General features: G+C 36.2%; 1 protein-coding gene across 3 annotated transcripts in view; it reads left to right on the forward strand.

The window, feature by feature from the left end:
- The window catches only part of fipi (factor of interpulse interval), a 92,465-nt gene that overhangs the window by 20,877 nt on the left and 46,281 nt on the right, over window positions 1-25,307 (forward strand). The window contains exon 2 of one of the 3 annotated variants that reach the window (XM_089466321.1): window positions 23,146-23,267. The exons of the other annotated variants lie outside the window; for them this stretch is intronic. Coding sequence (XP_089322447.1) covers window positions 23,186-23,267 — 82 coding nt within the window. The 5' untranslated portion in view covers window positions 23,146-23,185. The remainder of the gene's footprint in view (window positions 1-23,145; window positions 23,268-25,307) is intronic. 3 annotated transcript variants of the gene reach the window in all.

The following is a 25,307-nucleotide window of genomic DNA, read 5'->3' on the forward strand; positions in this document are numbered from 1 at the left end:
AATTATATGACAGTTTTTCGTGAAAGCTCAATATATTTTTATAAGAATAAACAGCAGCAAATCCGTTGGCTTTATGAAAAGCTCATCTGAAACATTCTTTAATAAATCTAGAAATCTCTATGACAACACAACCCAAGGAAAGTGTATAAAAATGTTGCTCGTATGTGTATGTGTGTGTGTACACACGCACACGCGTACATGTACGTTTCCGAATCAGTGTGAGTCAATCAATCAGACATTCAAGCCATTTAGTCAGTCTATCAATCAATGCGGCCAGCAGGACGTGCGCATCATGCTAATGGCATAACATTTATATTTTAATGCGCCTTTAAATGGCATTCCAAGGCAAAGCCACCATGTCGTATACTTTATCGAGAGACAGACAAATCTGTTGATATTATTTGGGACAGGTAACATTGGTCGCAGCCACGTTGTTGATGTCCAACAAATAAACATTTGCGTTTAGCTTTAAGCTCAAATCTCTTCAATCAGACTTGGTAGCAATTCCAGCTGCTGCTGCTCCTGCTGTTCCTGCTACTCCTCCTCCTGCTGCTGCTCGCAAATTACGTAAATTGCAGTGCACATAATGTGGCTTACGAGCGCTTGAGATATTTCAGTGGCAAGGATGGAAATGGAGATGGAAATTGCAGCGCTGAAAATTCGTGAACTGACAACAATAAAATTATTTTAAACTTATGTAAATAAAGAGAGAGGGAGAGAGAGAGCGAGATGGTGTGAGAATTTGCTACTAAGACAAAGTTGCCTGAGGAAGCTCTTGAAAAAGTTCATATCGTAAATTGTGGTATTTGCTTTAACATTTCTTAATTGGCTTACTAAAATAATAAGAGCTCTATTACGAAATGTATACTCATTTATGAAGGTAAAGTTGAGTTTAGCCATTTATTTAACCACACATAAATCACAATTGCTTAATCAACATCTTTGGGCCTCAATTATGAAGCAATTTGCTGGTTCTGATTCGGTCGGAAGCAAATGCCAGCAAAAGTTATAAATGACACTCAGCTAAGAGAATTACGGCTATCAACTGCAGAGAGCTAGACAAACACATGCTCAAATGCTGCTTATCTGCTATGCGATATAGGATATGCGCATTGCACTTGCCTTTTAGATAGTGTCTCTGCGTTTCTGACCAAAAGAAAAAAGTCGTGCTGCTAAAAGAAATCAATGTAAATATGTAATGCAGAGCTGTTTAGCTAGAAGATATCCTGTAAAAGTTATCAAATCAATTTCAATATTTTATTAAATATGTATATAAACAATATTTTATTAGATATTTGTGTTGTAATAATATAAACAACTATTTCGTTAAGGGAAATAGAAAGGGTATATCAAATATACATATAATGAAAATCTGGAAATCTTAAGCAAAAAAATATAAACTTTCAATGAATAGATAGTCTCATTAATAAAATTAAAAAATAATGACTACTATTTTAAAAGTTATTTAGTTTGAAGTTTTTTATATACTTTATAAAATATATATACTATAAATAAAATGCGATACTATATAAATATATATTTATCACCATGTATAAAACATTATTTGATTTTAAAACAATATACATAATAATTACAATTACTTGCTACAAAACTTTTAGTTTAGTTATCTCATATGTTGCCTTCAAGTTTTTACTCCAACTCCCAGAGACTCAATTCAATGCAATCCCACTTTACTTACTGAAAAGAGGTATTCTGGCGCAAGCGAGTAAAATGAGATTTGTGCTGGCGACAGCATTTGTTAGGTGGATGGCCAAAGCGAAGCGTGTGTTTGGGTGGAACAATCGGAATGGCATTAACATTTAGCAAATGGCAATGGCATAAGATAGCAAAATATTGAAGACGCAGCTGCAGTTGGCCGAAATCGAACGATTCTCGTTGAAAGTTTTGAACGAAATTGCACGTCGGTATCTTTGCCGTGCACTCCTGTCTGCCGGAGAGAGGCTGGCTCCCGAGAGTGGCTGGGGCGGGCGAGGCTGTAGGGTATCTGAGTGCGTGTGTGCCCGGCACGTTTCGTTGCATTTCATTTGATTTGCCGCCTCAATTGCGCACTTTTGTGTGGTGCAAGTCAAATAGTCTTTGCCACTGGCAACTGGCAACTGGCAACTGGCAACTGGCAACTGGCATCGACACCGATGGCAAGTGCAATGGGAGTCAAATTGGATTGGTAGTGTGAATGGGCGTGGCATTGAGCCATGCTGATTCTCTCATAGCACTGTGCAATCACTCGAATATTGAGTTTTAATTTCCGCCGCCTTTTGCGGCAAGTGCCGACAGCTGCCGCCGCAGGATATTAAAAATGAACTGCACTTTTCTTCTAAGAACATTGCCAGCAATTTCTGAAATCTCTCATGGGGAGTGGAACAAGGAGCAGCAGAAGATAAAGAAGAAGTACCAGCCGAGCAGCAGCATCAACAGCAGCTAAATCAAATCAAGCCTCATACTTGCTGCCCGTTGGCCATTTGCATTTGCATTTTGCAATGCAAGCGAGAGCAATGCACTGAGCCACAATGTATACGCATACATTGCTCAAGTAACACTAATGAACTTAAGGATTTGCCAGTCTACCTACCTACCTATATCTCTCTCTCTCTCTCTCTCTCTGCCTTTCTCTTTCGCACGCTGCTATAGCTCTCACTGTGCTATTTGTGCTGGCATTCATTTAAGTTTATGTGCAGTAAATAACTTGCATACGGTCCAGTCCCTTGGCTAGGTATGCAGGTAATGCCAAACTTCCGGCATGGGTCCCACTCACTGTTCCGCCCGGTTGTCTACGCAACTTCATTAAAAAAATAATAATATATGTATATATATACAGCTATCAGTGTGTATATAAAACCGAGCGGGAGTACTGGTATGTAGCAACATTCAAAGGGCTGTGGTTGAAGCAAAACTTGTGGCTAGGTTCAACGTTTTGCCACTAACCAAAAACCATTATTAAAGTGTACTTGTTTAAAAATATGCAATCATGGGCGGTAACAACAACAACAGCAAGACCAACACCTACAACTACAACACGAGCAGCGGCAACAGTTACAAGAGTCAGCTTCTGCACTACGCTGCGTATACGTAACATATTGCTGTTTGCTATTTAAATGCATTTATGCAGGAGAGCAGCAGCTGCTGGCAGGAGCAGACATTCGACTCTGTGGTTAAAGAAGAAGCAGCAGCAGCAGCACCAACAGCAGCACCAGCAGCCTTTCAACAAATTGTCAAAAGCAGCTTACTTCTACGCTCTCGCCGCATCCTTGTTTGCATCAGGAGTCGGTTACTAAGTGTTTACATGGCAGACATACAGCTGGGCAGCAACGGCTTTGATATAGTAACTAAGTATTTAACTAAACTATTTGACTAAAAGCGTAAGCATTTTGAATTGCAAATTGAAGCTCAATTGAGAGCGTGCCATTAAAATTTATATATTTATGTATTCAAAGTCCACTTTTGGCTTAATTTTCGTTTAAAGTAAATTGGAGAGAGACCTTAAATTTATCTCTACCGAAAATCGGTTATTTCTGATGAGCGTCTACTGTAATACGATCGGCATAAAGAGCAAAGGACACACACAGATAATAAAGTAAAAGATTTTGATAGAATTTGAATATGTGCTGTCATTATATTTAAATTAAATAAATTATGCTTTTGATGAGGATGCATTGGGTGAGAAGCTTTTGGAAATTAGTTTGAGTGTATTATGATAAAAATATTGATATGATATGATATGCTGATCAAGTGTATGTGTGATGTATCACTAAACTTGGACAGCTCTTATTTGGCAATGGGTCGTATGAGTAATAGATAATTATCAAATACTTTATTTATATATATTTAATTTTTACATATTTTTCATTTTAATACAATTTTTCTTTATTTTTATATATTAGAAAATTCGATCATTTATATATTTTATAAGTCCATTCAAAAAGGTATAGGTATGTACATTAATCACAAATTAGAAATTTGTATGTTTTCTTGTAATCAATAATGAGTTCCCTCCTATTCTGACTTATAGGATATATTCGATATATAATACTGTTAATCTCCCATCAAGCCTTGCACTTCTAGCAAACTATTTTAATTAATTTACTGGCAATATTTGAACTTAAAAAAGTAAGAAAAGTATTTGCCTCTTCAGAGCAAGTAACTAGCCGTATTCAATGCCAGGCAAGGCGAAGCGCTGTGTAAAGAAACCAAAAACTATGCCAACGGTGACACAGATACACAAAGCAACAGAAACAACAACAATAATGTGAATCTACATTGCCAAGAAGCTACCTAGTGGACTTGAAAGTGTGCAACAGCTTGGAAATGCTTCGATGCGATAGACACGGCGTATACGTTACGCCAGGCGATGGCAAGCTATTTTCTATGCCGTTACGTAGCGCTGTTGCTGGTGTTGCTGTTGTTGCTATTGTTGCATGTTGCTTAATGGCTAATGGTGCGTTCTCGACTGGCAACAAATGCTGCAAATGAGCTGATAGAGGTTATGATGGTAGTGCACATAACTCGGACAGGCTCCGCCTGACTGTCGCCTCTCTCCCTCTCCGTCTCCCTCCCTCTCTCTCTCTCTGACTCCCTCTCTAAAAACTGGGTGCAGTCCGCAGCAGTTCAATTAAAGTGTCAGCCATTAGCGAATGGCCCCATTGTCATACTCATAGTTAATGGCTCAGCACACAGTTCATTTTCATTTAATTGCGCAAATACCTTGCACTTCGCCCATTATTACACACAAGACAAAGTCTCATTCATTACCGGTCACATGCAATGTGAGCGAGTGTGTGTGTGTGTGTATGTGTGTGTTGAAGAAAAGTTGCAAAAGTCAGAGCAGCTTTGGGTGTGGCAAGCCAGCGTCCTACCTGTTGTTGTTTATATTATTAAGCACCTGATATATTGGCAAAGTTTACTGCCAAGTCTCTAGTGCAAGTGCGAGTGCTAGTGCCCGCGCCCCATGCAAATGAGGTAACTTTTGGTTCGTGCTTCATTCTGACAGCAACCGAGCGGGGCAACTTTATTGTCCCTTGCTGCAGTGTTGTCTCCTCTGATACCCTGTATACGCATAACAAGTTCATTAGAGTTTTGTATGTTTCTATTTGGTGTGATTGTTGGTCTCTGACAATGTGTGTTTGATTTAGTTTGAATGAAGTTAGAGACTAGTTTGAGTTTTTGAGATGAAGTGTATATATGAATATGAAGTATGAATGCATTCATAATTTAAAATCTTTAAATTGTTTTTTTTTTTTTTTTTTTTTTTTTCGTTTTGAGTGGAATAACAACAAATTAAAATTTGTCTGCTCTGGTTTTTTTTCTTATCTGAAAAATGCGTATAAAAAAACAAGTAAGAAAGCTCTAGTCGAGACTGCTCGACTACGAGATCCCCTGAACCCTTGGAGTGCTAGCTATTTCAATAATTTTTCGCGTCTTTCAGCTTACACAAGAAACACACACACATACACAAACACATACACACACAAGCACCCACGCATAAACAGGCATGGGCTGCAGTGTGCGCTTACTATGAGAACTTAATTGTTTAATAACTTTTTTTGTGGACGTACGATCTTCATGAAACTTTCAGATTATGATTATAACATGAATATGCATGTAATTGCCAAAGCACAAGTCTCTAGTATTTGAAATACGCGTTTTACAAAAGTGAGGGTGAGGGGGTGAATTTAGAGGTGGGGGGTAAATTTTAACAAAAACCGAAATTGTATAAATTGCATATAAGCATATATAAAAAATTTGGAGACTCTAGCAATAAAGGTGTAGAAGATATAATTTTATAACTGGTTTTCGATAAGGTTTTTCATCGATAAAAAAAGATCGGGATGAGTTATCGAATTTTAATGATAAACTCGATATCCGCGCTGTAATTACGAACATTTTACAAAAAATTTGAAGTCTCTAGCTCTTATATCTTCGGAAATCGACGCGTTCAAACATACGGACAGACGGACAGACGGACAGACGGACAGACGGACAGACGGACAGACGGACAGACGGACAGACAGACAGACGGACAGGGCCAAATCAACTCAGCTCGTCACCCTGATCAAGAATATATATACTTTGTGGGGTCTGCCACGCCTCCTTCTGCCTGTTACATACATTTCAACAAAACCATTATACCCTGATTTCCCATTTTCAATGGGTTCAGGGTATAATAATTTGTATATATGTATATAAAAGTAATTTTAAAAAATCCGATTTGAGCTGTGGTGTACAAAAAGTAGTTAAAAAGGGGTTTTTATTTAGTACTGATAAAATATACATAATCTATGAAAAAAACAATTCTTTCAAAGTAATGTTACATTTTGTTAAGTGATAAAGTGAAAAATAACTGAAATAATTCATAAAAAAAAATAAAAAATAAAAATTAAAAATGAATAAATAAATAAAAAAAAGTGATAAAAGAGAAATAAAATAATTAAATGGAGAATGAAATTTGATAAATATATTTAAGCTTTAAATCCCTTTAAACATTTTTGTTGATGCTTAAAGTGTAAGGCAAATCAATAATAAAATATAATATAAATATAAAGTGCAGTTTATGGTATGTAGACATGGCTTAAAAGTCTATTAATACCATAGATATAGTTGGTAAGCGTGTAAACGTGTCTTTCGCTTGAGCACTCAACACAGCGACAAAATTCAGGTTCGCTTCAGTTGTTATTTGGTTTTATTTTCCATTTCCCGTTTCCCATTTCGGCCTTTGTTAGCTGTTGCTGCTGTCTCACTAATTGCCTAAATATTTAAACGGTTAATTCGGCCTGCTGTCTGCTGTCTACTGCCTGCTGCTGCTTGTTGTCGCTGTGCCGTGTGTTGACATTTAAAAATTTGATTGCAGAGGTAAATATTTGCCCAAATGTGCAGGACATGCGGCAGCAAAAGTGTGTGCGGAGCTGGTCGTGCATGCTGCAAGCGGTTTTTACGGTTTGTTTGTGTCGCATAGTTTTTATTGGGTCGGCACAAAGTGGCTTAACTTTTAGAGTAACCTCTCACAGGGCAACTGCTGACTAGCTGGGTTTTAGGCTCTAACAGAATGCACCAGCAGCAGCACCAGCAGCAGCTGCAGAAGCTCAATGCAAATGGCCACAAGAAAAATGTGAAAAAAAAAAACGAATCAATAAAATCAACAGCAACAATAAAAAACATTTTGTGCATTGCAGAGTAAGAGCGACTTGACAAGCACATAAAATATGCAAAAAGCCAACGAGGCGGCGTAAATGCTGCAGATTTATTTTTATGGCTCACCTGAGTCCTTGTCGCTATGCCCCCTGCACAAGCCATACGAATAAAACGAACAAGAAAATAAATATTATAAATAAATCGCATGTATATATGCACACGCTATGAGTTTTGATATAATGCATGATTTTCGTTTCGTTTGTGTTTCGCATGCATATTTTGTATATTTGATTTCGTTTAGATGTTCGACCGCAAAATAACAAAGCTCTATGCGAATAAACATACAGAGCAGCTACTCAGTTATGTATATTTTAGTAATATCTATGTATTTTATATGCATATATATATATTTTTTACCATTTTGCTGTTGTTGTTGTTTATCAGCATATCCTACACCACATTTATTTTATTGTGTGCATACTATTTTTTCTGCTATGCTCCGCTGCACACATTTATATTTCATTGGAATTAAATAATCACGATTTGTAGTGAAAAAATCCATGAAACAATTGGCCAGGGTGCTCAGCCAGTAGCCATAAAATATGGCCAGAACTCTGCGCGCATTGGGCAAAACTAACCAAATGTATATGTATAAATGCAACTTTTGATAAATATATGTGTGGCAAACACACAATAAAAATACACTGTAAAAATGTTGGATGGAACATGTATGTCTGGCAATGGGATAGGATATTGATGTAAGGAAACGTATGTAAATGACTAGATAATATCGCGATGTTTGCTAGTGTTTCAGACTAAGTTCCAAATTTCGATAACTCTGTTCGATATGTGTCAATTGTATCATAGAAGATCTGTATGTAAAAGTCGAGTCTTAACTCTTCTGAATCTTTTTCTTGCTCTCAGCAAGAAGCTTCGTTTCTTTTAATTTCTGTTGAGCCCCTTGAGTTGAGCTATTCGTGAAACGCTCTTTACACGAACATCGTGAGGGAGAGCGCGGAATATACGATAGAGGTTCAATACCACTCACATGCACATGCACATGCACACGCTGAATACACATACGCAGATGCTGTGTTAAACCAATGCATATACAAGCAACTTTTTGGCTCAGTTGACTCATCCAGAGCGAAAAAACAACAAGGAAAACGACTTCGAGTCGATCGAATGAAATCGTTAAAAACCCGATGCATTCGGCTGCTCTCTGAGTTTTCTCTTCAGAGTACCGAATTAATCAGTAATGATCAACAGTCATGTATTGCTATCAAACGACAATACTAATTCAACTTTTAAGTGACCAAAATATTTGTATATAATAATATATTATTAATAAATTGCTTGGTCAAAATATGTTCACATTTAGTTAATAGAGTTTATAGATAAATAATTATCAGAAATATACGCTTATAATGTAATACCAATTATTTTGATTAAGATTAATACTTGGCATGTATATATTAAAAAAAAAAAAAAAAAAAAAAAAATATATATATATATATATATATATATATATATATATTAGATTTATAACTGAAATTAATTTACTTAAATGGAAAATTTGAAGAATTTAAAAAAAGTATATTTGTATTTATTTATTTAAAATGGTGCAAATTATTTTTTAGTTTATAGTGAGGTATAATTTTAATATAGTCTTACATATTCAATACTATATGTGCCGAAAAGTGCGCAATTGAAAAGTTTGAAACTCGAAACAGGCCAATTAATTAATAAATTGTTTCGGGGCTATTAGCGAGCAATTTGTATTTAATTGAAAATTATACAAAAATTATACATATCAACATTCAAAATACATTCAAAATGCATTGCAAATGAAAGCGACTTTTTATGCATTGGCCGCAGGCAGTGCAGAAAAATGTTGAAATTTGTTTAGCGTCGAGTGCCAGTTAGATATGCGCATACAACAACACATACACATATACATACATATATATATTCACAGAGAAGTCTTTATGGGTATTTATTTTTTGGTTAGTTTTTGGCAAAACGTAGATTTTTACGCTTGAAACGTAACGTGTTTTGGCCCAGTTAAATGGGCGAAAAGGCTTTTAGTGTGCGGCTTGTGTGAAGCCAAATCGAATACGCGCGGTCGCATCAAATTTATGTGAATTTTATCAAGTGTTTACGGCGCATAAAAAAACACACACACGCACATACATTCAAATATCCATATATATATGTATGTGTATGCAAATCGGTGGTAAACGTGTAAACGCATGCAAATCCAGTTGCAGATAAACGTGAGCTACATTTGCGTTACGTATACGCAATCTCGGCCATTACGTATACGTTGCGCTGGCCACATTCAGGTTAGCAGCCATCACCGGGCCAATTTAAATTGCCGGCATGCTAAAAGACGTGCACTGTCATTTAGCTGTCAGCTTTGCCGGCATGATGCTTATTGTTTTATTTTCTTTTCGCAAATTTACGCATTTAGTTGCAAACTTTTTGGCATGTGACAGGCGCGAGAGCTGAGACAAGTTCGTGTTAATGTAAATAATGACGGGCACACACACAGGCGCACACACAGACATACCTTGGGCGGCAACTCAACTCGAACTTTTGCTCATGCAATTGAGGCCTTATTAAACTTTAAGCCCGTTGAAAATGTGACAACACCAACATCGGGCGGAATGCGTAGCTGGGCTTAAAAATTTTCACAGACGCTTGGTTCGGCCTGTTTGTTGTTTCACATGCTCGACTCCATTAACAATATGTTTTTCTTGAACAGCGCACATCGTTGCATACGCCCAACTCCAGCCACTATGCCACGCCCACACGCCCACACACAGACATGCGTGTGTGGGGACCTGACACACCGCACTGCGTCACACCACAGCCAGCGCTTGTTGTGGCAGCCAAAAATGTGAATTCATTTGGAAAATTAAAGAAAATTTAAATATGCTTATATTTATGTGACACACTTCTATGGGTAAATGGAGCTGCCGCCATCGGCTTATAATGTATGCAAAACACTTTTTATTTATATTTCAAGCCTCTGCTTAAAATTATGAGCTCCATTTACGCTCAGTGCTTTCAACTGCCTAAAAAAAAAAAAGAAGAAATATCAAAACATGTTTGCCTACTTTGCAGTGCAGCCTGCGGCAAATGAGTCAGCTGCGCTGTGTGACGTAATATGAAAAGTTCGACTCGAATACGGTTAAACTTTTCTTTGTTGCATGGAACATGACGTATTCGTATTTCTTGTTATGTGGGAAGCTTTGCTCAACCGAATTGTTAAATATTTTCTAAAGCAGTATTGAGTTTTTCTTATTAATGATAAAATGAATAATTGCAGTTGGATAAGTTTAAGTTTTTTAAGCATAAATATAACCAAAAAATATTCAATTGGTAAAGGTGAATGGTAATTTATGTATAATAAAACAAATTTAATCATATTTATGATTACGTGCATATTGCTTTATAAATGAATTACCCTAGCAAAAAATCGAGGCATGATTAAATTTAATTTAGTCTTTATTAAGATTTTTTTTTTAAATTTTGTTAAAAGCTAATTAAATGCCGTTAGATAAGAGGTCAGGTAGATAGATCACTGTGGTTAATCGATTTGTCGGTAATCAATTTTACATTTACTTTTTACGCGTAGCGCAATAGACCCACCCCAATCACTCATCAATTTTATCATTTTACATATCTTGGAATTTATATATGTAGTCTTCATTCATTATTCAAAATTTATTCATTTAATTTATAAGCTTTAATATATGCAGCGTAAAGAGTCTTCTTTGATTGATGATTATCAAATGTAATTTGTAATTTTAAGCTCTTAAATTGTATATGATGCCGTTAAAGCTGCAATGAATTTTTTCGAACTGTTCATCGATTTTATTCAATTATTTTTATCCATTAAGAATACTATCCTTACAGCTTTAAAGGCTTATTGCATTAGACTCCCATCAAACAGCAAATTATAGAAAGTAACTGAAATTCTAGGTTAATTATCCAAACCAATGAATATGATAATTTCTCTTGCTAATCGCCAAACCCGCGGGAGCTCTTCAAACATACATACTTACATGCTCTATATATAAATTTATTTTCAGTTATATTAATATAAGAATTATTTTTTATAAGTATTCAAACTCTTTAATATATATAAAAAATTATATATTTTTATTTATTTTATATTTATATTCATACGGCTTTCCGTAATATAATTTTATTTTTTATTTTTATTTTTTTTATTGTATTTAAGCTAATAAATATTCTATGGAGAATTATAGCGCACTAGCATACAAGCTATTTAATATATAATTTAATATATATACAATGTATGTGTTTATGTATAGTATGTATGTATGTATATGTATTGTATATTATGTGTAAACCGAAGATTTCTCTGTAGATAAATATATTTTATATGTATATACATATATATATATATATATATTTATATTATTTTTTTTTTATTTTTATTTTTTATTATCGCTTATATATATTCCCCTTCCAGCACAGCTTATACAAGTGTTTTATATTTCGAATTATTCCAATTCAACATTTCCTCCACTGCCCAATTTGTGTCACTGTGCTCAACCGCAATCAGCGCCTATGCAGTCTATGGCTTTTTAGCCGAAGTGCACGCAATGTTGACATTTTTGGCAATGTATCTAGCTGGTGTTGCTGGTGTAGCTGTTTCTGTATTTGAGTCTGCACAACTGGCGCTAGGCTAAGTGGCCATTGGGTATGCTATGGCAATTTAGCGCCTTGTCCAATGCCAATGTGACAAGCGCCAGGGGGCAGCCAGTGGATACCCAACAGAGGCTGGGCCGCACACCAAACGCACTTCTATGCCGCAACACCCGGCCAGAATCACAGCCGGAGCTCTGAGCTGGTGTTGAGGCTAACGAAAGCATTTGAGGGTAGTAGATAAGCCAAAACCACAGGCTAGCCTCAATTTATGCAACCCGTTGCCAATATGGCGAACACTTTAAGGCTGCACACGAGCTGCGTGAAGCGAGATGTTACTGCAGTGGCATTTCATTTAAATTTTGACGCATATTTTATTGCCAAATGCATTTTACTGTGCCACACTTGGCTGCTTCCATTGGCCACACACACTGCAACATGTATGTGTGTGTATATATGCATATATATATATATATATTTATATGTATAAACTTGCAGACACACACATACTACTTCATGCTTGCAATTACGCTCAAGTGCGTTTAGTCCTTTTATTGAAATTGCAATTTTTGGTTTTAGTTTCTAGAGCAATTTCTTTTTGGGCTTTTCTATACTTTTTAACATTTTTTTTTTGGTTCTTTTGGTTATCTACGAAAAGCTGCTTAGTTAAGAGCGACCGCCTTTTACTTAACATCATTTCATATGTGTTTTCAATATCCCAAACGCATAGAGTGTCTCTCTGTGTGCGTGTGTGTGTGTGTCTGTGCAGCAGAGCATTTCGAATGCCAAGTTTTTCGATAAAAAGGAGAAATTCTTTGCGTTTGCTTTTCTTACTGTGTCGGTCGGCAGTATGGCAGGAAGTGCGCCGGGGCAGCTATAAATTTTTGCATAAATTGTGGATATGCATGTTGCTTTATGGCATGAGCCGGATGTGGATTGCAGTTACGGCTTAAGAGTGTGTAAGATGCGTACTACCAAATTGCATAACTCAATCTGACAAACCGCCTGTGCGAAACTATCAAGCAGAGAAAGACAGAGAGAGAGAGATAAGGAGAAAAAGCTGGAAACTTGCGTTTATTTTAAATTGAAATGTTTTGGTTTAGATTCGGAGCATATTCAGTTCTGAGTCTATGTAGTTTTAGCACTCGCATAATATTCAATAATAATTACATGATGCCCATCGAGCTAGAATGCTGCAATATTTGATTTGATTTATAATATTCAGTTAGTCAAGTGCCCAAGGGAAATCACTTCTCTCTGGACTCAAATTGAGAAAATTATTTGTGCTTTTTCTTCTACTTGCTTGAATGCATTTGATGAGCTCTTGCCTTTGGTTAAAAATTTATTTCGGACTCAAGCGTTATTTAAGCGTTTTACACTTAAGAGCGCACTGAATTCGGTTCGTAAAGGGATTTTCGTCGGTGCCTCGTGTTGCACGCTTCAACGACGCTTCGCCAATACGACTTCGCTTTGAGCTGTGTGTGTATGAACAAGAAGAGGAAGATATCAATTCGATATATAGTCCTGTATTTGTAATGACATGGGCTCAGTTCCTGGAAAAGTAGACACCGGACAGACAAGTTAATATGGCCGAAGTGTGTGGAAGAGTATGAGTATGAATTGATTGTATTTTTTATCTTCTTGAAATTTCTGTAAAGTTATAATTTTCTATCATATACATTTTCTTTACTCTGTGCTTTAAGACTTTACTTGAAAAATTCAATAATCTACAGTTGTAATAAAATATTATGAAATATTCCAGAAACTCGAGTAATTTCGGCTGAGTGTACAGAGAAAATGGCTAAATCAACCAAAAACCTTTGCAAGAGTAATTTCTACGGATAAAGGACTATAGACCGTTGACTTATTTCAGTTGATATATTTTCCAAATATTTTTACATTTCTGCACAATTTACATTGTACATTGCTTCGTTTACTTATTTCATTTATTTTACATTTGCAATTTCAATTTCAATTTAGCTTCAATGTTGATTAAATTCTTTGTAGAATGCGATAACAAATGCAATAAACTCGTTAGCCAATATTTTCAATTTCAATATCAATTAATGCAATCTTTTAGGAGAGGATTTGCCCTAAAAGAATACTTTTGACATACCATTTCAAATGCATAAAGCAAGTTATCTCTGCCTGAGCGCCTGAGAAGCTGCCAAGAAACTAATGAGTTGCAATGGAAACTTGGCCAAAACTGTAACGAATACAACAACAAATTGCTCAAAGAAAACCATATAATAACAATAACAACAAAAATAGTATGAAAGCAGCAGCTGTGTTGTTTTTATAGAATTTTACGTCTAATTGCATTGCCTTTGGAAGTAATAAAGGCAAAGGGAAAAAAAAAAACAAACAAAGAAACCAATTGAAAAATTTTGCAGTTTTTAATTAGAAATATTTTTCGAAATCTAATAAGACAAAAATGAAGAAATTGTCGACTTGTTGTTGTTGCTGTTGTTGGTCGGACTAAGTTAGGCAAAATGCCAAAGCTGCTTAGTAAAGGATATTTTAGTACTTGCATGAGCAAAGTAAACTTTTTAAAAACTTTTAACGAAGATATGTGCCAATGGAGGGAACGGAAGGACACAGAGACGGCTCCTTAGCAGCAGACAGATTGAAGGCAACACACTAACGCACACACACACTCACACGCATACACATACACACACCAACACACCAACACACACGCCCACCAATGAGTAGTGAAAACTTTGTTGTTTGAAAAATGTTTAGCCGTTTATGCTATATGATATGAAGCTTTTGTGATCAACTTAATTAAATTCATTAAATGTTCGCACGTATCACGTATACGCAGCGTTGTGCAATTAGTTGCCATGATAGATGATTGTCATTGTTGTTGCTGTTGTTGTTGTCGTTGTTTTGTAGAGTGACAGCCATGCCAAACTTTTTGCTATCGTCACTCAGCTATTTAGCAAATAACTCAACTATTTGCTCTATTATAAAACTGAAAGCTCTCATACGCACCGTTGGCCAGACATCATCATCATCATTTTCACTGCTAATTTAAATATATTTTACACAGTCAAACATAGTCGACACAAGAAGTGAAATTTGCAATTAAAATTGAAAACACTCGGCCGTAGTTTGAGCAACTTTTGTGGGCGTCAGTAGTCAAAATCAATAGACAGCATTTAATAAAACTCAACTTGAAAGCAAAACAAAAGCAAACAGCCAAAGCAATTGCGCAAAAACCTTGACGTTGACGTGGCGCTCAGCTGAACCGAGCAGCACAATGAAATAGAAACCAAACCCTCGGCGAATCAACTTTCCTCGCTTTGGTATTCGCAATTGCGTTAATAAAATGCCAAAAGCTGGCAATCAAAGTGAGCCAGCGCCAAGTCTATTTCACAATACATCTTTTGTATTTTATTCGTTTTTTTTTGCCATATTGAGCGCGCTTGAAGCGTTGAGTTTTTACTGTGAAATATGAGCAGCAGCCGGGTAAAACACCTTACGGAGAATACAGTTTTTTTTTTTTTTTTTAATTTAATTGGTTTTTTTAATGATTGTTAATTATCTGAAATGTTTAAGATGTGCAAATAAGTGTTTTATTATTTTCTATAAATGTTTCATCGGCGGATGAGCACAGTGAAAGAGTTAAGTGCTTGCTGTTTAATGTGAGAACGCATAGGGTTGAGGGCTTTACCAGTATTTAATATGCTTTTTTTTTTAGGAAAAGGTAAAAATTTGAATTTATTGAGTTTAATTGGGTGTCTGAATGATAGAAAATGAAATGAAATATTTATGATGAGCAAACAGGTATTATATTGATATGGATAATTTTTTTTTTTTTTGCAGCAAGTATTTAAGATATCGATAACATTTAGCTGTTGAAATATTTATAATAATTTGAAAGCCTTTTGCCTGCTAATTGTGTTTGAATTTGCGATTCAGTTACTCTTGTGGTGCCTTCAAGTTTCCATGCAATTCATAGTCACTTAATTATTTATCATGTTGTCCAAGTGAAAAGTTTAAGCATGATTCGATTAATTTCCATGCAAAGTCAACACAGAGAGGATGTTCAGTTCTATCTCTTCAATGAAAATTTTGATGTGAATTAAAGGAAAATAATTCAGTAATGACGAAGAAAAGTTTCAGGATGGTAATTTTTCATTATAAATGTTTTTTTTTTTTTTTTTTTCATCTACATATCTTTGTAATTTAGTAGCTTGAAAAAATTGATTGATTATTGGAGAGTGTATCCCTATATAAAACTACGTACATATAAGTGTGAAGCTTTTTTAATATATAATATATATAATGTATATATTGAGATATAGACATATAGATAGCGCAAGATCTACTTAGTTCGATGTTCTGAACGAGCTAATATATGCTATCTTTAATTTGCAGTTCAACAAAACTATTTATTCTTGAATTATATAATTTATACAAAAAAAAAAAAAAAAATAAATAAAAAAGATCAACCTCTTTCAACATCTAAAACTCATTCTGAATTAAGCCAAATGGAAGCCTGTGAAAACAAAATGAAATGCAACATGAAACAAGATAGCAGCTGAAGCTTCTATTTGTCAGCATTTCTATATTTGGAATTTTTGCAGTGACAAATTGGCGGAAAGATTGCATTAAATGCCTAAGTGATGTGTGTGTGTGTGTGGATGTCGCAATGATTGCGGTCTAATGTGGCATATGATGTGGGGTCTGAGGTCTGGGACGTGCTGTTATTGGGGTCACGGGTTGCATATCTAAGGACAACATTGTCGAGCCGTCGTCATTTTGTCAGCGGCAACGTGGCGCGCATAAAATTTGCGACAAGTTATGCGCCTCAAGTGCCAAGGCATGCAACAATGCTTGTGCATTAACTTTGCCTATCGGTCCGTTTCATTCCGTTCCGTGGGGTTCAGTACCGCCCCGTTCCGCCCCGTTGCATCCGGCCCGCTGATCCTTCCGCTTCAGCACGCCGTCGGCAAAGGGTGCATTGGGCATTGAGCATTGAGCCTGAGTCGATGCCAGCCGTCGGGCATCGTTGTAATAAACTTTGTTTATAACGCGATGCTAGCTAAAATTTGCAAACATGCAAACATCGAGGGAAATGCATAGCTGAGCGACAGTGACCGAGGGAGACAGAGAGAGAGAGAGAGAGAGAGAGCGAGATGGAGAGAGAAGGATGAAGGGCGTGCGAGTGCGGAAAGGGCTGTGCTGCCAAAGGAAACGGAAGTCGCTGCAATGCATACTATCAGGGCAGTCAGCACCAGTGGCACAACCAAAACCGAGTAACAGATGCAGTCAGAGGCAGCTCCAGCTCCCAGCTCCCTGGTCACTTGGGCATGAGCAGGCGTCGAAATGCGCATTTTGCAGCGTTTGTTTCGCTTGTTTAACGCATTTTAACTTTGATTAACGACTGACGGGCATTCGTGCAGCCATCGCTGCTTGCAGCCAGCTCTCGAGCTCTCCAGCTGTTCAGCTGTTCAGCACTCCCTTACGATTGCCTCGCTCTCTGCATATTTGATTTGTGCACCAAAAATTGCTCTTACTTCAACTAAGGCAATGCACTCTCACAATTTACACGATTACAACGTTTTCTGCTTAAGTCATTAGACCCTTGGCACGATTTTGACCAGCACGTTCGGTGCTCAAATGCCGAAAAAGTGGCAAGAAGATTTAAGTCCTTAAAATTGATTGACGGAATGGAATGGAATATTGGCAGTGGCCCATGTTCAATATTGGCAAAATTCCTTGGAATTTGAGTGCAGACAGGAAAGAAAACTTGTACTCGTTGCTTAAGTGAAAATATGCTAGTGGTTGGGCAATGCTCACCTGGTGGTTTATATTTATATATCGAAACTGTAGATGTCAAAAAATTATGGGAATATAAACAGTTTTTGGAAGTGTTTATTAAGGGCGTATAAAACTGAAAATTGCTTGAATTGAAATTAAAATAAATAATTTTGATTCAATTATCCCATATACAAATATCGCATATTTTTTAGGAGTTGTTATTAGACACTGGTAAAAACTTAAGCCTTTATAATTTATCAGCCGGGAAGCTGTGCTCTCACTTACTTAATTTACGAATTGTGCATATATAGAGATTTTTGTAAGTGGATAATTATAGCTTAGTATAGCTAGGTATCCTAACTTGAAGTCTAAGAATAAAATGTAAAAATAATGAGTCCATGAAAACGTACTGATATTTAAATAAATTTAAATTTATGGAGAACCAATTTCAAATCCAACTGTTGTTGATTCTTTTACACACATTTATTAATAATAATAATAATAAAAAACTAAGCTAAACTTACTAAATTAAGTTATAATGTTTTGTGTAAGTGCACACACACAATTCATATCTTTATTAATTGTTTTGCTTCAACGCAATTTATTGCTCTTAAGAGCTCAAAGGATGCGTGGTAATCCCCAAAATAATAGTTAGTTAAGCAAAACATGTGCGTAAACAGTTTAAAAGCGCATTAAAGCTTTAAGGCAGCTCAAGTTTATGGAGTGAAAGCACTTAAATTTCCTAGAAATGCTCACAGTTTGGCAATTTTATGCCTTTATGCATATACATATTATATCTTCAAGATTCCGTTTGTGTTTCTTCATTTTACTGGCTTTGTCTGGCTTTCGATTTCTTTTGACATTGGCCGCATGGTTTTTGCTGCATATCCTTTTCCGAGCAATTAATTTCATTATGTTCCATCTGAATGCATAATATCATGGAATGCCTGTGGTCTTTCGTTCGCTTTCGAGTTGTCAGCAGGAGTTTTCCCCCTTTTCTATATCCGGGCATTTGGGCCCGCTGTGCAAATTGTTAGCGCTGATATATTATTTATTGCTTTGGTTTATGTCTGTGATTTATCTCGAGTCGCCGCGAGCGTTCAGTTTAAAGTGTGCGGCCATTGTTTGGCAATTTAAAAAAGCGAACAAAAAAAAAAAAAAAATATATGCAAACACTCGGATAAGGCATGTAAGCAACTTGCTGGCCGCTATCAGCAAACCGAATCGATTCAGGCAATTATATGATTTATGTTTGCACTTGATACACGGCCCCGAGCGCAAAAATGTATGTGAAGAGCACTTATAGAAAGAGTGAATGTGATTTAAGCAGAGAGTGCTCGATATTATAATACCACAATGTCGAGGGCTACCCGATTCATAAATGAATTTATATATTGTACTCTCCTTGCTGGGAATTGAAATTGCGAAATTTTATAGCTGTATTTATGCTATTTTATACAATAGAAAATTTTTATAAAAAACTAAAGCCTTTCAAGCCTTGAAGGGTATTCGTGTTTATTTTATTTTTTTATACCCTGAACCCATTTTCAATGGGAAATCATTTTTTAATAAATTTTTTTTTTTGTCATATGATTTTAGCTCGTTTATTTCAAACAACTTTTAGATTGTACAATTTTATTTAATATTCCATAAAAATTAGTATATAAATTGTATATATATATATTGTTTTCGGAAATTCGTTTGTTATTTTTACTATGATGCTATAAAATAAAATAAAATAAAAAGTTATCAAGCCTGCAAATATTTTATTTAACCCCATAAGCCTATTACCAATCAACAATCGCTTGCATTTTGTACGAAGTTCATTATCAATCGTATATATATACATAAATAATAAATTTTTTTTACTGCTTATAATGGTAGAAATAATTTTATTTATTACAGGTTTAATAGTTGTTATGTTTACCAACAAAGAATTTGACTTTTCTACTAAGAACACTCATTCAATCAACCCCATTGAGCACACTTTTTGTGTAATGGGTATTAGAAGTACAATCAATATTTAGCCTCAAGCATTGTGCTTATTTCATTGTTTGTCATTTTACCTTCCACCTGCTGCTTACCCTCTCGACGTTATCTCTCTCTCTCTCTCTCTCTCTGTTTCTCAGTTGCTGTCTCTCTTATTTGCTGCTTGTCAGTTACATAAATCGTGGCGGATTTGCATTAAAATGCAACAAAAAGCTGTTTAAATAACTAATAATTATCTTGTTGGGCTTCAATGTCATTTGCCGTGTGCTATTTATATGCATAAGCCGCTTAGTTCAAATTAATTAACATTAACAGTCAGGCAAATAACAGCAACAGCAACAGCAATAGCAACAACAACAATAAGCCAAACAATGTGCGCTGCTTAAATATTTATTATTTGTTTTTACACTGTCCACAATGCATTTTGTGGTCATTTCTTGTTAATGACACTGTAAGCCTAATAAATTATTTGAGTGTTGGCATGTGTGTGTAGGTTTTTTTTTTTATTAGTATGCATTCCTCTAAACCATAATTTGTATTTGTTTGCACAATATTTAATTTGATACGATGAACATGTTTTATTGGTGAAATGAATATACGCATATATTGTGAAATATATTGGCTTTCTAATTGAATAAAAAGTGCTTATATTTCAGTTAAATTTTGGTTTCCTATTTGCGTTTGTCAAATCCCAAAAACCAATTAAAATTTTAATCAAATTACGTACTTTGAGTTGCAGTAAATGCAATAAATTTTAACACAATTAGAATTTTAATAAGACAAATCTTTTGAAGTTGATAAAAACCAAAATTGGATATTTTATTGATAGCTTAAATTTAGTACAAGCTCTTAAAGCTCGCTTCTAGCTGGGGGCAACAATTTCCACGCTTTTGCAGACCCCGCCTTAAACGAAATGTAATACAGAATGTATAGCATACTTATGAGCGCTGGGCGATGTGACTAAGAGAAGGAGTAATAAAAAATTGTAGAAGAGCAGCATTTTAGCACCGCCCGCTGTTTGGGCAGCCCGCGGTGGTGCGTTTAATCAGAGCACATAACTTAGAGCAAATTCAGATGCAGGAGGATGCTCTTAGAGCAGCTAGCGAAAGTGCAGCACACGGGGCGTCCCCAGACACTGCACGGATGCTCCGTGTGGTATCTCCTTGTCTGTGGCAAGCAGGCAAAAATGGCAAAAGAGAAATCAACGACAGACGGCGAGGGGAAATAAAGGAAACGAAGTACAAATGCTGCATTATACTTTAATTTTAAGACAAATGCTGCGTACGCTCAATAGGAAGTTTGGCATAGCAGCAAGTCAGGCGTAAGCAACAGCAGCAGTAGCAGCAACTAAATTGTATCTGACCAACGAAGCGTGCTTGAATTACACTTGCAATCAAATCTATGAGCAACCGCAAGTGCATGCAACATGCAACATGCAACATGGAGTTGCGCACGCCCAACTTCAAAATAAACCACAACAGCAAGCACTGACTCGAAGACACTGTTAGATGGACCGAAAGGCTTGTATGTATGTCTGTGTTTGTGTGTGTGTGTGGGTGTGTACCACAAACCGCATACACGCTTCGAGTTTGTGTTTTTGGATCACAAGCTGCTATATCTGCGGTCTGTTAGGCAACTTATTAGATTAGAAATGGGGCGGCAGCATGATAGCTGCCCGAACGGCCATTGGCAGGCAGGCAGCAGCAACAGGACTTCTGACCAACCGCAGGCAGCTGTCAAACAGCTGCCTTTGATTAATATAATTAAAGTCTTGAGTCAGACTCAAACTTTTAAGCACCGTAGAGCACAAGCTAATCAGCATAATGCGCTGGGTTGTCAATGTAAATCCTGTGAGATGATGACATGCAGCCAGCCAGCATGATATATGCACAATGTAGAAACGGACAACAGTCGTATATGTGTTTCGCATAGTGGAGTAAGCTCTCGAGTGTGTGTGCGTGCGTGTGTGTGCTTGTTTGCAGAGCCGACAAAAAAGCGTGCTGTAGAATTGTATTTATGCCACTTTTGGGGCTTTTGCTTGTCACATGTGCACGACGAGTGCTCATGTTGGTTGAGCGCTTAAGTCACAATGACACTAGCTGAAAATGTCAAAGCGAGCAAGCACACTAATTAGTCTAGAGAGAGAGGAAGAGAGAGAGAGATGGCATGATTTGCCGAACATTTAAAAACATTTTACGGTAGTTTATATTCAGATGAAGAGTTCAATCATTAATTTTTTCAATTTAATTTGGCATATAAATATATATGCTGATGATTTAAGAATGAGTTAGGATATATGAAATTAATTTTTAAAAATAAATAGTGTATTTACAATAAAACATTTTCTCAGTTAATCTAACCTAAATATAAATATATGTCGAAGATGATAGTACTATTCGAATAGAATATGTTATCGATATATCGGCTCATGCATAGTGTTGGCTAATATTGATTGATGATATTGAGTGAGATGTTAGTTAACACTAATATCAAGTGTGGTCCTGACTATTTCTATATCGTTTTTTCACCCAACCCAACCCCCACCCCCCATATAATTATGCTATCGCATATGCCGCATGTCACGTATATAAATAAATATCTAAGCAGAAAAGGTCTATTTTTAGCCTAAACTCTTGAACTATTGTAAAATATTATTCAGAAATCATTAATCAATAAATGAAATGAAATAAATTGAAATTGAACAACAATTTCATACTCAGATAAGGCATTTAATAGCTTTGCATCTTCAATTCGAAATAAGATTCTTATTGCTAAACTGCATTGTGCTGAGCACAGCTCGTGTCATTGCAGCATCAAGGAGTGCAATGAAAAAAAGTTGTGTGTTGCTAATTTGAAGGATGAATTAGATTTGCTACACACAGAGATTTGCAACGTTGCAGTTTTGAACCGGAGAACTATAAATTTCATTTGTCACAGCAGCAGCCAAAGCCCCCAGTGTATGTATGTGTGTGTGTGTGTGTCCCTTACAATGGAGTTCGTTTCACAGGCAACAACATTTTTGCGTAGTTTTGTGGCAAAGTCAAAAACAGTATAATGCATGTCACACACAGACAGGGACAGAGAGATATAAATAAGCACATACACATACATAGATACATGCGCACATATGTATCTATGGCATGGCATAGCCATTGTCTGAGTCAGACAGTTTACACAAAAGCCATAGAGAACAATTTAGATATTTTCTAAAGATTTAAGCGGCTCACATGACACCGCAGGGCAAAAACTTGTCATCGGTTGCCGAGCTACATAGCTTGAGGTGAAACATAGTGAAGATAGTTGGGTTGCTAATGGCACTGGCTCTGGCTCAGCTCTGTATCTCTGTCTCTTTCTGTGCCGTCTTATTTGTTTGTCATTTAAATAAGCATAATTCTAGTTGCAGAAAAACACATTTAAGTACTTTATATGGACTTCAATCGTATGCACTCAACATATCATATGCATATTCATAGAAACTAACCGCAACAGTCTGACATTATTATACATGTATGTTAGTTTCTTTGTTTGCTTATTTGTCTGTTTGTTTGTCTCTTACAGGTGCGTACCTACATACATATGTGAGGGCTTTGCAGCAGCCATGGGAATTCGCCTCAGCCTCTCTCTTAACCGCCTAAGTGGCTTTAACATTTGCATAGAGACGATGGCAGATGTTGAAACTGGTTTGTATGTTGCACACGCACACACATAAACATATATCTATCCACAAAAGCACACACACACACATACACATGCCTTTATTTATATAGGTATATCTGTTCATTTGTGTGCATGAGGCTGGCACTTGAGCGTCTTAAGTTCTTCTTTAAGTGGCAACTTTTTCTCAATAGCCGCAAGTGGTGTTGCAAGTGGTTTTCAAAGCGCTTTGGGCCAGACACAGGTGCACCATAGACTCCAGCTATGTGCGGCCTTTGAGTGGTGTGATAAAGAAAATGCATTTAGGGCTGCAAACGAGTTCAACACGCACACATACACACACCCACATACGCACACCTGACCTCATTGCTTTAAGAACTTGTGTGTCAGTCGTGTATGTAGAGCGGAAATGTGTGTGCTCATAAAGTTTACCGTCGACCAAAGATCACAGAAATAATTGGCAGTGGCTTGTGTCGGTGGTTGAATCATATCAGATAGCTGATTTTTGGTGTTGATAATGAAGTGATGAAACTTTAGGGGAAATTTTCTAAAGACTTGTTATAGCAAATAAATATTTAAGCATTTTCACATGTGAATAGAATCGTAGAAACAGAGTTATACATTAAAAATAAATATAAAATATTTTTCCCTAAAATAAGTTAAAATTTTTATATAATTGTTGAATAAAATTTTAATTTTGACGTTTCAATCATGCTATGAATTTGTAATATTTAAAGACAACTTATCACATTCCGCTTCTCCTCTGCTAGCCCTGCTTTAAAAGGCTTGAATGATTCGCTTTGATAAGTGAGGTGTTATTTCGAATTAGCTCATCTGAGTCGTCATTCAGACTGGCGTTATTTTTTTTTTCACTCTCCATCTGTGTGATGTGTGATGATGATAACTCAACTTTATAATACGTATTAACCACTGAGACGAAAATTCGTTTAATTTTTCTGATGAAAGCGAATTTATGAGACCAATGACAATTTTTATTTTAATAATAAGAATATAATATATGCGAATTTATGTTTATTAGAAAACACCAGATTCAGAATGTTTACATACACATATATATATTGAAAGGTAACCGGGACCAACTTATATAACTCATCTATCCATAGCTTATGCATAACATATTTAATATAAAATTTCGGTTATAAAATACTAAAAATCTCGTTATTAAATATGAGTATTTTTTTAAACCCCAAACGATTTATTTTTGCTATAAATTTAATATATAAATTTCCAGATAATTTCTTGTCTGCCTACCGCAAATCTCTGTCGTAATTAACCCACTTAAATGCCAGTAACTTTGCTCGGCAATCATCGCAATGGGCGGTGGCTTCGGTGGGTGTGGCACATGTTCATGTTGTGGCCGCAAGCAAAATCCATTCAAAAAAAGAAAATGTGTAAAACGCAAGCAACGCGCAGAAATTTGCACAATTTTTAATGGCACAGATGTGTGTTGGTATTGTTGTTGTTGTATGTGTGCTTGTGTATGTGTGTGTGTTTGTGTGCGTGTGCTGGTGTGTGCTTGAGCGTGTGAGTCGTAGCGCATGAGGCTTTCGATGAGGGCTTTGCGTGTGCTTCTATATGTGTGCGTGGACTTAACTGACCAACACAAATACACACACACGCACACACACACACACACACATGAGGCATGTAGGAAGCTGCCGCCATGGTAAATGCTTTAAAAAGCCATTTCAGCTTTTTCCGTTCCGTTCGTTTTGTGTGTTTTTTTTTTTTTTTTTTGGGGCATGTCCGTCTTTGATGCGGCCACAAAAAAGGGCGGATTATAAAACACTTAAGCGATTTTAAGCGCAATTATGTTGGCGCGAGCACGTAAACGCATCGTGGCCATTGCAGCGTTTTGGCTCTTTAATATTTGAGCAGTTGCTGCTGTCCGCTGCTGCTCAACTTGCTGCTGCTCATTAGGTTTTCATTTAAAGTTTTTCCCTCCCCCCACCGACAACAGGAGCTGCACAAATTTGTTCTAAATTATTTAAAAAACTAAGTTGGCCGCTAGCTAAAATAAAAATGAAAGGGAGAAAGAAAAAAAA

The sequence above is a fragment of the Drosophila arizonae genome, chromosome 3 (assembly GCF_054131065.1).
Source record: "Drosophila arizonae isolate 15081-1271.41 chromosome 3, UAZ_ARI_1.0, whole genome shotgun sequence".
Taxonomy (NCBI): domain Eukaryota; kingdom Metazoa; phylum Arthropoda; class Insecta; order Diptera; family Drosophilidae; genus Drosophila; species Drosophila arizonae.